This window comes from Bos javanicus, chromosome 3 (assembly GCF_032452875.1).
Source record: "Bos javanicus breed banteng chromosome 3, ARS-OSU_banteng_1.0, whole genome shotgun sequence".
NCBI classification, from domain to species: domain Eukaryota; kingdom Metazoa; phylum Chordata; class Mammalia; order Artiodactyla; family Bovidae; genus Bos; species Bos javanicus.
Window position 1 is genome coordinate 89,512,802 of NC_083870.1, and position 18,947 is coordinate 89,531,748.

At 37.7% G+C, this 18,947-nt stretch overlaps 1 protein-coding gene across 1 annotated transcript in view; it reads right to left on the reverse strand.

Moving 5' to 3' along the window:
• Nucleotides 1-18,586, reverse strand: part of C8A (complement C8 alpha chain) — a 72,056-nt gene extending 53,470 nt beyond the window's left edge. Inside the window, exons 1-2 of the mRNA XM_061411806.1 lie at nucleotides 18,386-18,586; nucleotides 2,520-2,622 (exon numbers count right to left, since the gene is read on the reverse strand). Coding sequence (XP_061267790.1) covers nucleotides 2,520-2,622; nucleotides 18,386-18,462 — 180 coding nt within the window. The 5' untranslated portion in view covers nucleotides 18,463-18,586. The remainder of the gene's footprint in view (nucleotides 1-2,519; nucleotides 2,623-18,385) is intronic.
• Between the last annotated feature and the right edge of the window lie 361 nt (nucleotides 18,587-18,947).

Genomic DNA, 18,947 nt, shown 5'->3' on the forward strand with positions numbered 1-18,947 from the left:
TATCACCCACCACTGGCTGCCAAAGTCAAATAAGAAGATAATTTATTTAAAGCATTAGCACAGTCCTTAGTCTACAGAAATTATTCAATAAATGGCCACTATTATTGTCATCAACATCGTTCCTGTGGTTTCTATACTTGGAATGATGGTGCAGGCATCACGTTCATTCCCACCCACTCCCTAGTTTCTAGGTTGTTATGAAATAATGAAGACATTGTATTGCAGACAGGTTGATAAGGATACTCCCCCAGGGACTGCTCAGTGCCATTGCCCCTGGTTGGTATCATTAAGACATAATTTTCTTTTCTACCTAGTAGACAATGTTTCTTTTCAGAAATGCACATCTTTGGGAGATTTTGAGAGGAAGAAACATAATAATAATTTTAAAAAACTCAGATGGCCTTTCAATTAAATAGTTAACAGAATCATTTTAAGAATTACCTTAAAGACACGACTTTTTGAATCCCTAAGAAAGTAATCAATGAAGATGGAAACTGTAAGTCATTCATCTGTGCTATCTGCTATCTAAACTGTAACACAAGAGAAAATTGTAGCTTTAGGATGTTATTTCAATGTATAATAGGTTGAATAATGGCCACGCAAAGAAATCAAGTCCTAATCCTTGAAAGTAGTAAATGTTACTTTATTTGGGGAAAGGATCTTTGTAGACATCATTAATTTGGAGAAGTTACTCTGGATTATCCAGGCGGACTCTGAATGCCATCACAGTGTCCTTATAAGAGGAAGGCAGAGGGGGATTTCACTTATACACATAAGGGAAGCACACAGAGGGGAGGAGTGATGCAGACAGAGGAGCAGAGATTGGAGTGAGCAACCCCCAGAAACTGGAAGAAGCAAAGAACAGCTTTTCCTCTGGAGCTTCCAGAGAGCACCTGACTCTACTGACACCTCGATTGCAGACTTCTGGCCTCCAGAACTGTGCGAGAATACATTTCTGCTGTTCTAAGCCACCCAGTTTGTGGCATTTATCACAGCAGATTCAGAAAATTAATCCAGAATGTCAAAGCAGAATGAGAATCGGGAGCCAGATATTTTTAAACCGGAATGCCTAAAACTCTTTGGCATATCCCAGAGGTGGGAGAGGCAAGATCATAAATTTTAGCCTTCAGAGTCAAATAAACTAGGTCCAAATGGTGTTTCCACCACTGTCATCAGATCTTCCCAGAGCACTCTCCTGTCTCACTGAGGAGGGGGCTGGAGGCAGGAGAACCATTCGCAGACTCTGTAACAGGTCAAATGAGAAAAGAGCAGGGCTTGATTCGGGGCAGAGGGAGTAGGGGTAGAGAGGAGGGCACAGGAAGGAAACCGCTCACATTTATTGAACACTTGCTATGTGCCCTGGTGACTCAGCCAGTAAAGAATCCTGCAATGTGGGAGACTGGGGTTCGATCCCTGGGTTGGGAAGATCCCCTGGAGAAGAGAACAGCTACCCACTCCAGTATTCTGGCTTGGAGAAGTCCATGGACTGTGTAGTCCTTGGGGTCACAAAGAGTCAGACAGGACTGAGTGACTTTCACTTTGATTGTGTGCCAGATGCCATGAAAAGCATGTTTGTATGCATTATTCTTTGGATGTTCTCAAAATCCCTATGATGTACATACTGTTCCTACTTCACTTATAGACTAGAATCAGAGGCACAGAGAAGGTAAAAAATATGTCCAAAGTAACACAGCAATTAAGGTGCAAACCAGAATCTAAGCTGTTCAATCAAAGCTGAAACACAGGCTTGACAGCAAGAGACTAGTAGACAAGGCTCAGCAGTGGTGTGCCACATAAGGGGCTGCGCCCGCCCTGTGTCCAGTGAAGGTGTGTGTTATCTCCAGAGATTTTAAAATACTAAGAAAGCAGAATAGAGTCAGTCTTTTTACTATATCTATATCACTGATAGGCCAGTGATTCTGCACAAAGACAGAGCTGTAATACTTCTCCCTGCCAGAGCAGAGTGCGCCCAACATCCCCCTTATGCTGCTGAGTTTAGCAATCATTTTGGACTAATTAAAACCACTTATGTGGGCAAGATAGATATACATCTGTTCATTGGGCGTGTCAGCCTTTTTCAGTGCATGAAAGTGAAATCCTCAGAAACACCCTGTGTGGCATGCTTTGGTTTATCTCAGTTTTCCATAGGTCATGGACAGCTTGGCATTTTGTTCCCAAGTCATTGGGCCCTCCAGATGACTCTCACTAGAGGGCAGTAGGTTGGCCAGGACCCAGAGGGGCCAGTGGGGATCAGTGTGCCCATGTCTGGAAGGCTACTTTTTTCCATCTAAGCCATAACATACATGTGTGGGTAGCCTCATCCAAATGCCTTACAAACAAAATCAGAAGAAGCAGAAATATGTTCCACCATCATGTGTGTATGGCTTCTGAATACCTATTTCTAGACCCATTTTCTCCCCAGACTTCTAGATGTATAGTGCCAACTGCGTATCCCCATTTGAATGCATACTACACAATTCAAATGCCAAATGCTCCAAAATTGGTTATTAACATCTCACCTTTTTGTCCTGGCATGGAAAGCAGTCTGTCCACTCTGCCCAGTTGTCCAGCTGGCAGGAGACCGCTGTGGGGGTGAAACTCTGAACAGCTCGACTGACTCTCCTAAAGAGACGGAAGACCTCGATTCAGTTTTTAATTTTTTATCATGATCATTTTAATTTCTGTAATTATAAATGTGAAAAGGTGTTTTAATATGATGGCATCTTAATAATATGTAAACAGATGCTGAATTTTTCCCCAGCTTTATTGAGGCATAATTGATAAAAAATTGTATGGTAAATGTATGATGACCGGGTGTGATAGTTTGATATGCATATACATTGTGACATGATTATCACAATCAAGGGAAACATATACCTCACCTCCCATAATTACCTTTTTTCCTTTTTTGGTGTGCTAAGACATTTCAGACTTACTCTCTTAGAAAATTCCAAGTGTACACTATGCTATTACTAACTCTAGTCACCATGCTGCATGCTAGAAACCCAGAACTTTTCATCCTGGGTATTGAGAGAGTTGATAAGAAGGCTGATAAGAAGTCTGGGGTCCCTGAGGAGGTGAAAGTGGTCTGGGGCTCTCGAAGTGGAGATAGGGGTCTGGAATTCTTAAGGAGAAGGAAGGGACAAAAATCTTTTCTTTTTTCCTCTTTACATTCCTTAGTCTTAGTCACATAGTTTTTTTCTGATGATTACACAACAAACAACTCAGTTTAAACTCTGTACTAAGGATTATATAACAACAGTGTATTCTGCTTGAGGACAGTTTCTCCTTCCTGAAAACCTCCTGGCTAATCCTGTTATCTTAAAATGTAAATTATGCGAGTGGGTCTAGTAAGATCTTTACAACCTTGAGACTTTCTTTTGATTTATTGTAATAACTAATTTAAAATGTATATAACTCCCTTGTTTAGACTAGTGAGGGGGGCACTGTCTGCCCCCCTTCTGATGTCTATGTCAGAAGCTTTTGCTCTTCTTTTTCACTTTAATAAAACTCTGCTACACAAACGCTCTTGAGTGATCAAGCCTGGTCCCTTATCCCAAAGCTAAATCTTCTTCGGAGATCATGAATCCGCCATCACTTACCATAAGCTATCACTATGACAGAAAGTTTATATCCTGTGACCAACCTCTGCCCATGTTTTTCTTGCCCCAAGCCCCTCTATTCTATCTCGGGTTCTATGAGTTAGACTTTTCTTTAGATTCCCACATATGCCTGAGATCATGCAGTATTGCCTTCTTTCTGCCTGGCTTATTTCACTTAGCATAATGTACTTCATGTTCATTTATGTTGTCACAAATGGCAGAATTTTCCCCTTTTTTATGGCTGAACAGATGCTTAATTTTTAAAAAATTTGTACAGGTTTCCCATTGATTTGGGCATCTGGGTACTTGTAGCCACAGAACATGAAACAATATCACAATATATATTCCCTTAACCTTCAAATTATCCGGAAGTAGGAATGGGGATAGAGCAAGGAAATGAGAGGAACGTTCATAAAGGCACAGTTTTTACTTGGAACCCTGGGCTGCAGGGGTATTTCCAATACTTGATTAATTCTATCATCCTTCTTAAAAATTGCATGTGCTGTTTTTAAAACAAAAGATATATGGCCTATTGCTCTTTTTATCCCAATATTTTATTGTGGCAAAATATACGTAACATAAAACTTATACTTTAGCATAATCATTTTTCAGTGTATAGTTCAGTGGCATTGAGTACAACCATTGTTGTTGTACAACCATCACCAGCTTCCATCCCGAGAACTCTTTTCATTTCCATGCATCACTTTTGAGATGTAAAATTTAAGCAAATAAAAAAAATAACTGTGCATGTTTGCCCTTCAGTCAATCACAGTTTTAAGAAATAAAGAATAAAAATATATTGTGCCTCTACCATATGCAAGGATGATGCTGTAATGCTTCAAAACTCAGTCTGATTATGCCATGAGCTGCTCCTCAAAAGGAATGATGTCCCCCTAGGCTGCAACCCCAGACAGGAAGCTGTAGGATCCTCAGGAAAGTGGTGTTCACATTTATCATTGGTTCTCAAACTTTGGTCCTAGGAACCCTTTATACACTAACATATTATGAGGACCCTGAAGAGCTTTTATTTAAGGGGACTAGACCTATTGATAGTCACAGAATTAAAAATCAAAACTAAGAAATTTTGAAGTGTTTATTTTCCCATTTAAAATCATTGTGAAATTGTTACATGTCACCATGTATACTTATTTAAAAATCCATTTCCAAGAAAAATAATTATTGAAAAGTGTTATGTTTTATGTTTTTGCAAATCTCTTTGATGCCCGGTTTATAGGAAGCAGCTAGACTCTCACCTCTGCTTCTGCATTGAATATGTTGCTTTATGTTGCTTTAATTGAAATCTATGAAGAAACTCCAACATCATACAATTATGTAGTTGAAAAAGTAATGCAGTTGAGGAGTGTTTTAATAGTCTTCTCAGATAATTGTGGATGTTCTTTGATGTTACACCAACACTTTAAAAGCAGTAATTTTTTAAATGTTAGTTGTAGTTGTAAACTGAAAGCCTGTTGGTGAATTTTTAAATTCTCTGTTACATTAAAACTCATTGGTCTGTGTACGCTTTAAATGGATCCAGTACCCATGCATGGGCTTCCCTGGTGGCTCAGTGGTAAAGAATTCACCTGCCAGTGCAGGAAATACGTGCTCAGTCCCTGGGTGGGGAAGGTCCCCTGGAGAAGGAAATGGCACCCACTCCAGTATTCTTGCCTGGGAGATCCCATGGCAAGGGGATCTTGGCAAGCCATCCCAGGGGAGCCTGGTGGGCTACAGTCCATGGAGTCTCAAAAGAGTCGGACATGACTTAGCAAGTAAACAACAACAACATCCATACATAATTTTTATAACAGCAAACATTGGAAATTGAGAAAATAATGGCTCCCAGAGTGCATGTATCCTAAAAATATTCACATATTTCAATATAAGATATTTTAAAGTCAAATTTATTAATATTAACAGTGATCTCAAGCTCATAGTATGAATATGTTTTCCAAAATTTTAATTTTCATTTGAAAGCCCAAATTTTGTCATTGGTAACAAATAATGCTATCTGTTTTCCTGGAAGTAATAGGCCCTCTGCTCATTTTTGAGACGATGTGTCCCAATTATCTTAGCCTGAAAAACAGTAGTTTGTCTAACAGTCATTTTGTCAAGTAAAAACAGTGTTCCAGCAAAAAGATATCAACCTTGACTTAACTCAAACAGTTGCTTTTTCTCAAGACAGTCATCATACTCAGGTTCAGTAGAAGTTCTATATGCATTATTTTCATTTGGCCACAAATAATATTTAAATAACAAGTTTTCAAAGATTGTGTTTTAATAAAATTAACAATTTTAACTGTTTTAAGGAATTTTCTAAGTGAAACAACTCCTTTCCTATAAGTTTGACGTCACTGCCTTGATATGTGTCAAGGCCACAGTTGCTTTATTCAACATTAATTTTATACCACCAGGCAAACATAAACACAGTGAAAAGAGAAAATAAAATCTTAGGATTATTGTGAAATTGTTTTGAATTCCCAGATGCTGCCCTCATAAGATCTTGGGGACTGCCTACAGTCTGCAGACCACACTTTGAGAAACTCTGATTTATAAAATGATGTTAGTATAGAACACCAGCTCTATCGTCCTTTCAAAGAAAACTTTAGTGTTCAGTTTATCATCTTCCTCTCTACTCCAGTTCCTCTCATCACCCTGGGAGACCTCAGCATCGCTATAGATGAATCACTCAATGCTCTCTGCTCTCAGTTGTTCCTTTTCTTCCTCTTGAGTGACTCTTTTCTCTGTTCCATTATCTTCCATGATTTCATCCTGGACGTTCGCTCTCTGAAACAGCTTCCCTTCCAAATGACTAATTCATGGGTCACCTATGAAGTTATTTGGGGCTCCACAGCCTCTTTTCCTTCTATCTCTGTATACTCAAGGATTCCCATGAACTTTTCTTGGACCTCGTTGGGGCCTCCATTGACTCCTAAGCTTTCTCTCTAGCAATAAGACCTCCCCTGTTTTCATTTTCCTTCACAATCAGTTTTTATTTCATGACCCATCATTTTAAAATTGTAATTATGTCCCGAATTCCTGGACCCCACTGTTCTGTTGATCACACCTATCTGGAAACCCAGTCTTGAAAGAATCCAAGTATCTTTCTCCTGGTTAATTAATTCCTAGGTGTCTTCAGCCTCATCATAAACATCAGTTCCTTAGGAAAACATTCTTCAGCACTCTGACTGATGAGATATCTCTCTTCACATGATTTGGTCAATGTTTGCACATTTTTGTCTCAAAACTTAGCACACTTATAATATTTGTATAGTTTCTGCCATCTCCACCAGATCATAAGCTGTATGAATGTGGATACTTGTACTGTTCACGTGTTTGCTACTGAACTCCCAGCACTTATCATGGTGCCAGACCCAGGGAAGGTGCTCAGTAAATATTTAGGAAAGTAAAGAAAAGAAGAAAGGGAGAAAGAGAGAAGGAGAGAGAAGGAGAGGAGAAGGAAGGGAGGGAGGGAAGGAGGGAGAATTAGAGGGCATGGAAAGAATGAAACCAGTTTATGGAAAATAGAAGGACATTGTTTAGAAATTTATTTGAACTTAATTTCCAGTTAGAATCTAATTAAATAATTCTGGTGTCTAGACATTCAGATGGCTCAAAGTTTTGTCCATATGTTATTTTTCTAATAGATTGCCCTAATATTAAAAGTTTGAAGCATAGAAACACGGAGAAAAGCAAGGGTTCTAATCACCAAAAGATGGGAGAGAAGTTACAAGGGCAGAGGTTTGGGAGCAGAAAATGACTACAGCATCAGTTCTGCGTCTCACTGTAGAACTGTCAAGATAATGTCATTGTAAGCCCACAGAGACCGCATTATGATGTCAAAATGGAAGGAAACAGTATTAATGGATGGAAGCAAAAGTTTAGACAGAGCAGTGCTGTGTTGCTGTAGTTTTAAAAGCTTTGTGACATGATGTCTAGACAGAGGCACATACAGTCATGCTATCACTGAAGCAAGGCTACAGAAGGAACACAAGGACTATTCATTAAGTCGTTACAGGGCTCCAACCTTTTAGCCAATATCAATATGACTGGCGTTTTCTCTTATGCCAATGAATTTTTTAATGTAGTTTATTTTTTATAGATTTTGAAAGTCATGCATTCTCCTTAAGAGAACATAGAAAAGATTATTTAAAAAAAAAAATTGTCCCAACTTTCCACCACCATTAATTCTGTTTCTTTCCCTTCTTTATTTCCATAAAAGAGTTGAGGTCATACTATTACATTTTTATATGTTTATCTTTCCATTTAATATTATCAGAGAAATATAAATTTTTATGATGACTGCACATTGTTCCATTCCACTAACATTAAACAATTAGAGTATTGAGCACCCAGTTTTTCTGTATTCTAAGTTATTTACTGAAGATACATCCTGTAGAATAAGATGGCTAAATTGAAGGATACAAATGGTTTTAAAGTTTATGACACATATGGCCAAATGGCTTTCCAAAAGAACTGTATCAATTTTTCAATTACTTAAGGAACATTTTTTTCTGTTTATTTATTTATTTTACTTTACAATATTGTATTGGTTTTGTCATACATTGACTTGAATCTGCCACGGGTGTACATGTGTCTCCCCTCCTGAACCCCCCTCCCACCTCCCTCCCCATCCCTCTGGGTCATCCCAGTGCACCAGCCCCTAGCACCCTGTATCATGCATCGAACCTGGACTGGCAATTCATTTCACATATGATAATTTACATGTTTCAATGCCATTCTCCCATATCATCCCACTCTCGCCCTCTCCCACAGAGTCCAAAAGACTGTTATATACATCTGTGTCTCCTTTGCTGTCTCACATACAGGGTTATCATTATCATCTTTCTAAATTCCATATATATGCATTAGTATACTGTATTGGTGTTTTTCTTTCTGGCTTACTTCACTAATAAATCTGTGGCCTAGTAAATCTTGGCAAATAGTTTGAAAGCATCTCCAAGCTACTGAAAATTTACTCAAACAGTAAGATTCTGGAGTCTTTGGTTCTAGTCTTTAGTTGGCATCTACCTTGCTGTGCCACTCTGAGAAGAACCCAGAGAGGCTTTTAAGTTTTTCATCTACAGAATCAACACAATGAAACATAGTGGTCTGTGTAGGGTTCCTTTCACTCTGCACAACGTGCTCTGTGGAGTACTGCTTCCTGAATTATGCACTAGAGGTGGAAAAGGAAAAGAAGCAAAGTTATCTGGTCAAATAGAGTTGGATAAACTGCATACAACATACTGCTCTTGGAGATGTAAATGTCCAGTAATACTTAAAAGGCACTGAGAAGTTCTGCATTTTAATTTACTTAATCCGGCAGTTACCCAATTTTTGACCATAGGTTATTTTTTTTTTCATGTAATAAGACCATACAGCACAGTTGAAGAAACACTGATGTAACAGAAAGGGGTTTAGAGTATACCAAAGATGTATATAATCCAGATTCTGCTATTTAAAGCTGAAAATCAGAGATGGTAAAAACTTGTGAGACTGTTTTGAATATGGGAATAAGATTACATATGCAAAGCCCTAAGCATCAGCCTGACATGCATGCTAGTTTCTTCTCTATAACCTTCTCAATCCCAGACATGCTCATCAAACCTCTTCATCTTCATCAAAAACAGATTGAATGCCCACTCTGTGGAGTGCCAGAGACTAGTGATATGCTTCCCACCTGCCTTTTTAGAGGGTGACATATTGGGCAAAAGGCCTAAAACCTGGAATTGAATGTGGCCATCTTAGCAATGTAGATCACAGAATAATTAATTAGCTACCCATCCCAGGTGAGAAGATCAGAAAGCCCAACCCCGATTACTTCCAGTGGGTCATCCTAATAAATTGGCTATGCTTATATTCAAGGCTGATTGTCACTAATTATACAACCTTGAGCCACTCCCATTCAGTTCCATGGAAATTTACCTCATGAAACAAGTATTGGAAATTTTACTTCCAAAGTGCTGAGTCTCCAGTGACCTCCATGTTGCTAAATTCAGTGGAAAGCTTTCTGGCTTGGTCTTAATTGCCCTCTGTTAACCAGAATTTCCTTCTTGAAATATTTCTTCTCTTGGACTTCTTCAGCACCAGACTTCCTTGCTCCCTTCTTACCTCTGTGGCCAGTTCTCTTTGATGTCCCTGAAAACTAGAATCCTTCAGGGTACAGTCTTGCCTTTTGGCTTTTCTCATTTTTGAGAAAGTAGGATCCATTTCCTGGGCCTCTCATACCATCTGTGGTAATGCCTCTAGATTGAGATCTTCAAGCTTGGAAATCTTGTCTTATTTATTCGATTGTCCCATTTTATATCTCCACAAGTGCCTCTCAGGCATGGTGAACTTAATGGCTCCACGTTTAAACCCTTAATTTTCTTCTTTTAACCTGTTCCTCTCTCAGTTTTATCCATGTCAGTAATTAGAACCACCCTAACACATGCTTGCTCAAGCCAGGTACCTAGCAGTGGTCTTTAATTCCTTTCATTCCCTCACACCCATATCCAGTCCTTTGGAAATGTCTGTCGGTTTTGCTTTCAAGATGTATCTCCAATATCTTTCCCTCTGCCTATCTAGACTGCCTTGTCCTAATTTTAGACACCATTATCTCTCACCCAGATCATTGCTTGGCCTCCCATGGTCTGAGATGGTCCACTCAGTTTCCTTCAATCTTTGCTCTGCACAGACACATTTTAAAATGAGAAATCAGGTAATACCCTCCCTATAGAAGACATTCCATGTAATTTTTTGTTTGTTTTTCACTACACATAGACTAAAATCCAAATTCCTCATGAAGGTGCCAAAGGATCTCTGTGATCTGGCCCCTGACCACCTTTCTGACATCTTCTCGGGACACAATCCTCTGATCTCATGCTGTCCCAGTCCTGCAGGTCCTTGAACCTGACAAGCCGTTTCCCCTGGGGTTCCTAGTGTGTACTGACTTCTCCACTCTCCCTGCTCTTCACATGGTTTCTCCCTCCTCACTATCCTTCATCTCTCAGCTTAAATTTTAACTACCTCCACAGAGAACCCCCCACTTGCCTATTTTTAGATTGCTCTAGAGAAGGTAACAGGCATGAAAGCCAGGGGTGTGCAAGTGAGGAAATAGGCTGCACGTGTTAGACATTTTTTTCTCTCTCTCTCTCTTAAGTGGCAGAAGGAAAAAGCTACAAGTTTTTTTCCCCCTTCTCTATACAAATTTGAAAAGGTGTCTTTTAAAATTCTGTGTTGCCATAACACATACCTGATTCCACCTGAACTTAACTTTTCTCAAACATTGAGCTAACCAATGCATTTTTCTTATGGAAATGTTTTTCTTAAGCTATGTTAATGAACTATGTATTTACCCTAGACTCTGTCTTTAAGTTGGTTCCACCTAAGACTCAGAACCCACTTGACAAACCAGTATGTTTTACTCATACAGTTGTTCTCTTAATCTATGTTAATGAAACCATACATTTGCTTGGAAATCTGCCTTTCTTCAAGATTCATGTCAATCATTTTATGGCCTGGGATGACTCACCTTGTGCCAATATTATCTCAAAATGCATGTTGCGGGTGGGGGATCTGGTGCCACTCTGACTTTTGAGACATCTCCTTTCTCTAATTAACAGCTTGCTGATAGGTATATAACATACTGCTAAAGGCTAGCAGGGCAGCACTCTTTCTGCCCCCTTCTGATGTCTATGTCAGAAGCTTTGTCTATCTCTTTTATACTTTAATAAAACTTTATTACACAAAAGCTCTGAGCAATCAAGCTTTGTCACTGGCCCTGGATTGAATTCCTCTCCTCTGGAGGTCAAGAATCCCAGCGTCCTTCATGGCTCAGCAACAACCTTTCGCTCTGACATCCTCTATTAAAGGATCCTTTTTGTTTCCTTCATAGTATTTACCACAGTTTTTACTGAAATGTTCAGTTTACATGTTTATTGACTGATTCCATCACTACACTGTAAATTCCATGAGAGGAAGGACATGATCTGTTTTGTTTGCTATGTACCATACCTCTTTTTTTTGTTTGTTTGTCTAGTTACTAAGTTGTGTTGGACTTTTGCGACCCCAAGGATTATAGCCAATGAGGCTCCTCTGTCCATGGAATTTTTCAGGCAAGAATACCGGAGAGGTTGCCATCTTCTTCTCCAGGGGATCTTCCCAATCCAGGGATAAAACCCAGATCTCCCTCATTGTGGGAAGATTCTTTACCACTGAGCCACCTGGGAAGCCCATAAGCATATCTGGAATATGTATTAAATGAATGAATGGAAAGAAATGAATGAATGAATGAGCAGTATCTACTGTGGTCCAGGTACACATAGAATTCCACACAGAACTTGTAGTTCTGACCCTTTTCCAGGTTCTCCTACAATATGCATAACACTCTTTCTTCCACATGGAATAATCACACCCCATCCATCTGCCCAGACTGTCCCAGTTCCATTAGGTCTCATTTCCTCCAGATGGTTTTCTGCATCCCACCGTGCATATTAAGTCTCATCAGTCATGTCTGACTCTTTGCAACCTTGTGGACTGCAGCCTGCCAGGCTCCTCTGTCCACGGGGATTCTCCAGGCAAGAATACTGAAATGAGTTTTTGTGCCCTCTTCCAAGGGATCTTCCCAACCCAGGGATTGAACCTGGGTCTCCTGTCGCTCCTGCAGTTCAGCTGGATTCTACTGCTGAGCCACCAGAAAAGCCCACCTACCCTCTGCTAACATAATCCCACATATGTAGAACCTCCCACACTTTATGTCCACCCCTATACTGCAAATTCTGCAAGGTAGGGGGTCATGACTCTATTGATCACTGTGGTCCCCTAGTGCTGAGCACAGTACCTGGCATACGGTGGGAATTCAATAAAAACTTTCATATGAATATATCATCTCATTCAATCTTATATAATTTAAATTTTATCAGGCTCCTGTGGAATATTATATCTATTTTATAGATAAGTAAAACAGATTCAGAGGAAGATGAGATAATGTGCTTTAAAGTTATATTGATAGTAAGTGGTGAAGCAAGAATTCACACCAAGACTTTTTTTGACTCCTTTGAATGAAAATGAATGAATGAATAAATGAACAAATGAATTAAAAAAAAAGTATCTACTGTGTTCCAGGTACACATAGAATTCCACACTGAACTATACATATTTAGAAAACATTCCAATATATACTAGAATAAATTCCATATTGGAAAACATTCCAACATATATTCCAATATGTATTGGAAGATTTTTAGAAAACATTTCAATTTATACTGTGAAGGATTGCTGACAAAAAGGAAATAAAGTAATAAGAGTAGTTTTCTAAAAGCTTACCATGTGTCAGCTTCTATGATCAGTGCTTTATGTGAACTCTTTTAACTCTTGACAAGCACTCATGAAATATGTATTATCTCTATAGATGAGAAAGTTAGCCTTGAAGGGTTTAAGCAACTTACCCAAGTTCCATAGCTACTAAGAGGTGAAGCCAGGATTTAAAACCAGGTTGATTGCACATCAAAGCCCACACCCAATGCTGCTTGAAGTACAGCTAGAGACTAGTTACCCCGAAAGAAATAAAGTGTCCATAGTAATGAGACTCATTTTGAGTCACATTGACTACTGCAGTTGTTTATATTAGCTGAAATTTCATGTAGCCTGAATACATATTGATTTCCAGTCATCTGGACAACTACAGAAAATATTCACATGGCCCTGGCCCAGGATACTTTGGTGAATACTCTGATGCCCATGAAATAAAATAAAAAAGAGGAGAGTGATTTAAATTTCATTAGGCTCCACTGCCTATTTCATCTGTTTAGAGAAACAAACAGACCCATGTAATTATTCTGTATGTTTGAGATCTTCACTTGTATTTCTTTAACCCCCCGCCCCAAGGGACTTATGTTCATTCTTCACTGGTGGAAATGTTAGATTGGAAGTGGTATAAAAGCCTTTGGGTATCTTAATTCCAAATTAAATAAATTTTTTTTACCTTTTAAAAATATTTTTGGAGTACATTTGGTTTATAATATTGTGTTAGTTTCTGGTATATAGCAAATTAAGTCAGTTATACACATACATACATCAACTCTTTTTAGATTCTTTTCTCAATAGATCATTATAGAGTATTGAGTAGATTTCCCTGTGCTGTACTACAGATCCATATTAGTTATCTATTGTATATATAGTACTGTGTATATGTCAATCCCAATCTTTCAACTTATCCTCTCCCACTTACCCCCTCTGATAACTGTTAAGTTTGTTTTCTTACATCTGTGACTCTATTTCTGTTTTGTAAATAAGTTCATTTGTGCTATTTGTTTTAAATGTGGGTATTGTTGCTTTACCATATTGTATCAGTTTCTGCTATACAACAAAGTGAATCAGCTATATGTATATATATTCCCTCTTTCTTGGATCCGTCTCCCATCCACACCCCATCTCACCCATCTAGGTAAGTGGTATAATATGATGTTTATATTTCTCTGTCTGATTTATTTCACTCAGTATAACAATCTCTAGGTCCATCTGTGTTGCTGCAAATGCCATTATTTCATTCTTTTTATGTCTGAGTAATGTTCCATTGTCGGAGACGGCAATGGCACCCCACTCCAGTACTCTTGCCTGGAAAATCCCACGGTTGGAGGAGCCTGGAGGGCTGCAGTCCATGGCGTCGCTAAGAGTCAGACATGACTGAGCGACTTCACTTTCACTTTTCACTTTCATGCATTGGAGAAGGAAATGGCAACCCACTCCAGTGTTCTTGCCTGGCCATTGTATATATGTACCACATCTTTAGCCATTCCTCTGTCGATGGACATTTAGATTGCTTCCATGTCCTAGGTGTTGTAAACAGTGCTTATCAAAATGGGTGCTCAGTTTTGAAAAGATTTTTTTTCTGATGGGTGAGGGTAGCAATAATGGTGTAATAATATCGATCTAGGAATTAGAAGGCCTGACTGTGCACTAGGAAGCTGTGTGACTTACATATGAAATTGCTTTGTTTCCTCTCTGGCCCTCAACTGCTGGGGATAATAATTACAACAATCTCAGAGGAAAATAATAAGGGTTGAATTTGTCAATACTCATAAAATGCCTAGAGAAAACAGTCTGATTGTTATTTAATATTCCACTTCTCTTTCTGGGACTCAGTTCCCTTATCTGTAACATGAGTAGATTCAATTTGATGTCAAAGTCCTTCCTAATTCTAAAGACACGTGAAATAAAAGTGATGGAAGTCGCAAACAATGATTTTAAGAGAGTTATTTTAAGTATATTAAAGGGAATCATAAACATTATGAGAAGTAAAAGATGTCAAAAAAGTACCAAATGAAACTTTTAAAGCTGAAAAATTATAATAACCAAAATGAAAGATTCATTGGATGGGCCAAAAAAAAGATTAAATATTGCAGAAGAAAAGATCAGTAAACTTGAAGATGTGATAGTATTTCCAAAATGAAACAGAGAAAAAATACTGCCAAAAACAATTTTTTAAAAAAGAAGAGAGCCTCAGGGCTCTGTAAGATAATATGAAGTAATAGACTATATCTACAGTCAGAAGGAGAGGAGAGAGTATGAGGCAGAAAACATATTTGAATTAATAAAGGCAAATTTCCCCCAAAATTTGTTGTGAACTATAAATCCACAGAATCACACCAAGGCACATCATAATCAAACTGCTGGAAATCAATGATAAAATAGTTGAGTCCATTTTTTTTTAAAGTTTGACAACAAAGAATAACAAAGTAGACTTTTCCTCAAAGACTATACAAGCCAAAGATAATGGAGTGATATATTCAAAGTAATGTGGAAGGGAAAGACGGAACTTTTCATGTAGAATTTCATATTTGTCAAAGATATCCTTCAAAAAAGGCAAGATAAAGAGCTCTTCTGACTAATAAAAACGGGTCATTCTCTCACCAAGATTCATTCTGACCATAAGAAAGGTCAAAAGAAGTTATTCAGGAAAAATAATAATGGTATTAGAAGTGATATGATATTATTTGAAGGTAGGCTGTGATAAGTTAATGATGAATGTTGCAAAGCTTAGAGTAACAGCCAAAATAAATAAATGAAATAGAATTACTAATAAGTGATTTGGAATTAGAAAAAAAAAATCCAAAAGAAGACAAAAAAGGAGAAAAACAGAAACAAAGAACAGATGGGACAAGTAGAAAACAAATAGAAAATTGGTAAACCCAAACCCATGAGTATCAGTAATTATATCTTATATAAGTGGTATAAATACTATGATTAAAAGACAGAGATTGTTAGACTCAATAATAAAGTAAGACCCGCCTATATGTTATCTGCATGAGTCATACTGCAAAATATAAAGAGTCAGATAAGTTAAAATATTGGGGGAAAAAATCACCATGCACAACCCAGGGATATGAAGGCCTTTTGTAATGATAAAGGGGCAAATCGTGGATAAACCTGTATATAGATAGATAAGAAGAGAGCTTCAAAATACATGAAGCAAACACTGACAGAACTAAAAGGAGAAACAGATAAATGCAAAATATAGTTGAGGATTGCAGCATCTTTCCCTCAGTAATTGTTAGACAAGGAGGTGAAACTTGAGCAGCTTTAACAACCAGCTTAATGACTTAAAACTGCACCAACAACAGATAAGAACACACTTTGAAGTGCCCGTGAAATATTCACTAAGAGCATATTCTTTGTCGTAAAACAAATCTCAGTAACTTAAAAGGATGGAAAAAATCTTTTAACTTTTTAAAGCAACACACATGCTGAAATATATCTTTTGTATAAAACACATAAAAGAGAGTCATGATTTTTGAGCTGAATATTATAATGTCTTTTCATCAACATTATTTTAAAATATTTTTTCTCAAGCAATTCCGTTTTTCTAAGTAATGGTGTAATAACACACAGGCAGTATTGTTTATAATAATGGTAAATATGAGCTTATAAAAGTAAATGTATGCCATTAAAAATGTAAATATATACCATCTGTTTTCAATGTTAGTGTTTATATAAGATTTTATTTGAGAAAAATAGTTATTTATTTTGCCATTGTTAAATTTTCTTAAAGTTTGAAATCACAGACTAATCCAAAAGATGCATACTAATTGGCACATTACAAATTTATTCTCATTTTTATCAACCATTGGAGAGAAGAAAATACCCCCAAAAATGACAATAACAGTCACAGAACACCCCTGGTAACAGCTGTCATTGAATGCTTATTAAGTACCAAGGGTCATTTTAAGTACTTTTATGCACTTAATTGTTCCTGTTACTTGCCTCCCACTTTACAGCCCAGAAAACTTAAATAACTTGCCTAAGATCACACAGATAGTACATGCTGGTGCCAGAATTTGAACCCAGTCAAGTTATTTCACCATGTAATTTTGCGTTTGCAAAGCCAGGGTCAGACACTCTGGCATTAGACACAAGACCTTTGATTTCCTACTTCAGCACTTTGCAACATATTTAATTGGTTCTCTTTTGCCTTGACTTCAAATTTGCCTCTTCACTGGTCTGTCTTATTTGATAAGTTCATCAAACATCAAGACTCTTTGTTCATTTTCAAAAAGGATTACAATGATACGCTTTTATAATTAAGGGTATCTCAGCAGAGATTTCCTTTACCACAGTTCTCTGGCCTTTTATCTTCTAATTATTAGAGATGAATTTTCTGATTTTTCAAAATGGTATTTGCTTGAAATACAAGTTGCAAATTAACTGCTTGTAAAAATGCCTTTCCCCCTTCTGAACTGTTGTTAGTTAAAGGAAATCTCTCGCTTAGCATTTAAAAGCAATAATGATTCAAAATTGAATCATCCAACAAGAATTTTAATAAAATAGCTCTAGTTGAAATTTTCAATGTTTAGGAGACAGGGACTCCTTTAAAACTATCCCACAGGCAAAATAAGAGGCTCTTTAAGCACTACAAAATACTTGATGTTAAGATTAACAACAACAACAAAAAAAACACATGAAGCCAGTTTGGGATATTCAAGAAAAAGGAAAGCATAAAATGCAGCATACATAGATAAATATCTCATCCATTCATTACTCCATAGCAAAAGGTTGACTTTCTGGAATGAAATGACTCAGTATCTTTATAGTCTCTTGTGTTTCCCAAGATAATTTTATATACTTTATCTAATTTTATCCTCCCCCAAACACTATGAGATGTGTATTCTTGTACTTCACAAATGGACAAGTAGAAGTTAAATTGTTCAATATCATTCAAGAGAATTATCATTTATTAAGTTGAATATATTTTATATCCAGGATCTTATTTCATGTTCATTAAGCTAATGGTAGAACCGACCTGACAATGCAGGAGACAAAAGAGATTCAGGTTCGATCCCTGGGTTGGGAAGACCCCCTGGAGAAGGAAATGGCAACCCACACCAGTATTCTTGCCTGGAGAATTCCATGGACAGTAGAGTTTGGTGGGTTACAGTCCATGCGGTCGCAAAGACTTGGACACGCCTGAAGCAACTTAGCACAGAACTGTGCTAAGCAACTCTTACAGAAGAGGTATTATCATTTTCATTTGACCAGTCGAGAAACAAGTGAAAAGAGATTAGGCGATTTAGTCCAGATGACCCAGCTCCTAAGTCTTGGATTTGCACACAGGCCTATCTGACACCAAGTGAATGCTCTTTTTACTGACCTGGAGTCCTTCACTGAATTAGTAATAGCATGGAGTCCTTCACTGAATTAGTAATAAAGTTCCATCCTACAACAGCCTGTTGCAAAAAAGACAGCAGCTCATTTCCCGGCTAAGTAACCCTTTAAACTGCAAATTTTGCAGAAGCTTTTGGCCAACTCACCAGTTCACCTTCTCCTGTATGGTTACCCCAGGCTGATAAGTCATCAAAAATAAGAGGAAAAAAGCAGCAGCAAACATCTCATCCAGGAGCTACCAACCTGTATTACCTAGAGAGTAATAAAACTACTCAGGGAGTTGGAATAAAAGACATCTACAGTCTGGGATCTATCTAATGTTTGAAACTAAAAAAAAAAAAAAAAAAGACAACTCACTTGATTCTCATTCAAATATGGTTAATTACTTACTAGGGTATTGATTAGCCAACTTCCCTAAAATCCTACACACCAAAGGCTACTGCCCCTCAGATCTTTGGAAAAACAATATACACATGGTTGAGGAAAGGAGGATATTTATAATAACCGATATCAGCTGAGCAGAGGGATCTTATTTTCAGAATGAGGCAAAAACCAAACCAAGATATAGCTCCAGAATTCATGATCTTTTCAAGTAGCTCCTGGAATTTCTGAGGTCAGATCAATTTGTTTTATAAGATTGAAATAAGGCTAATACTGGCATTTCAACTCAGCCATAAACAGCCAGCAAAATACAGGAAATGCTACCGG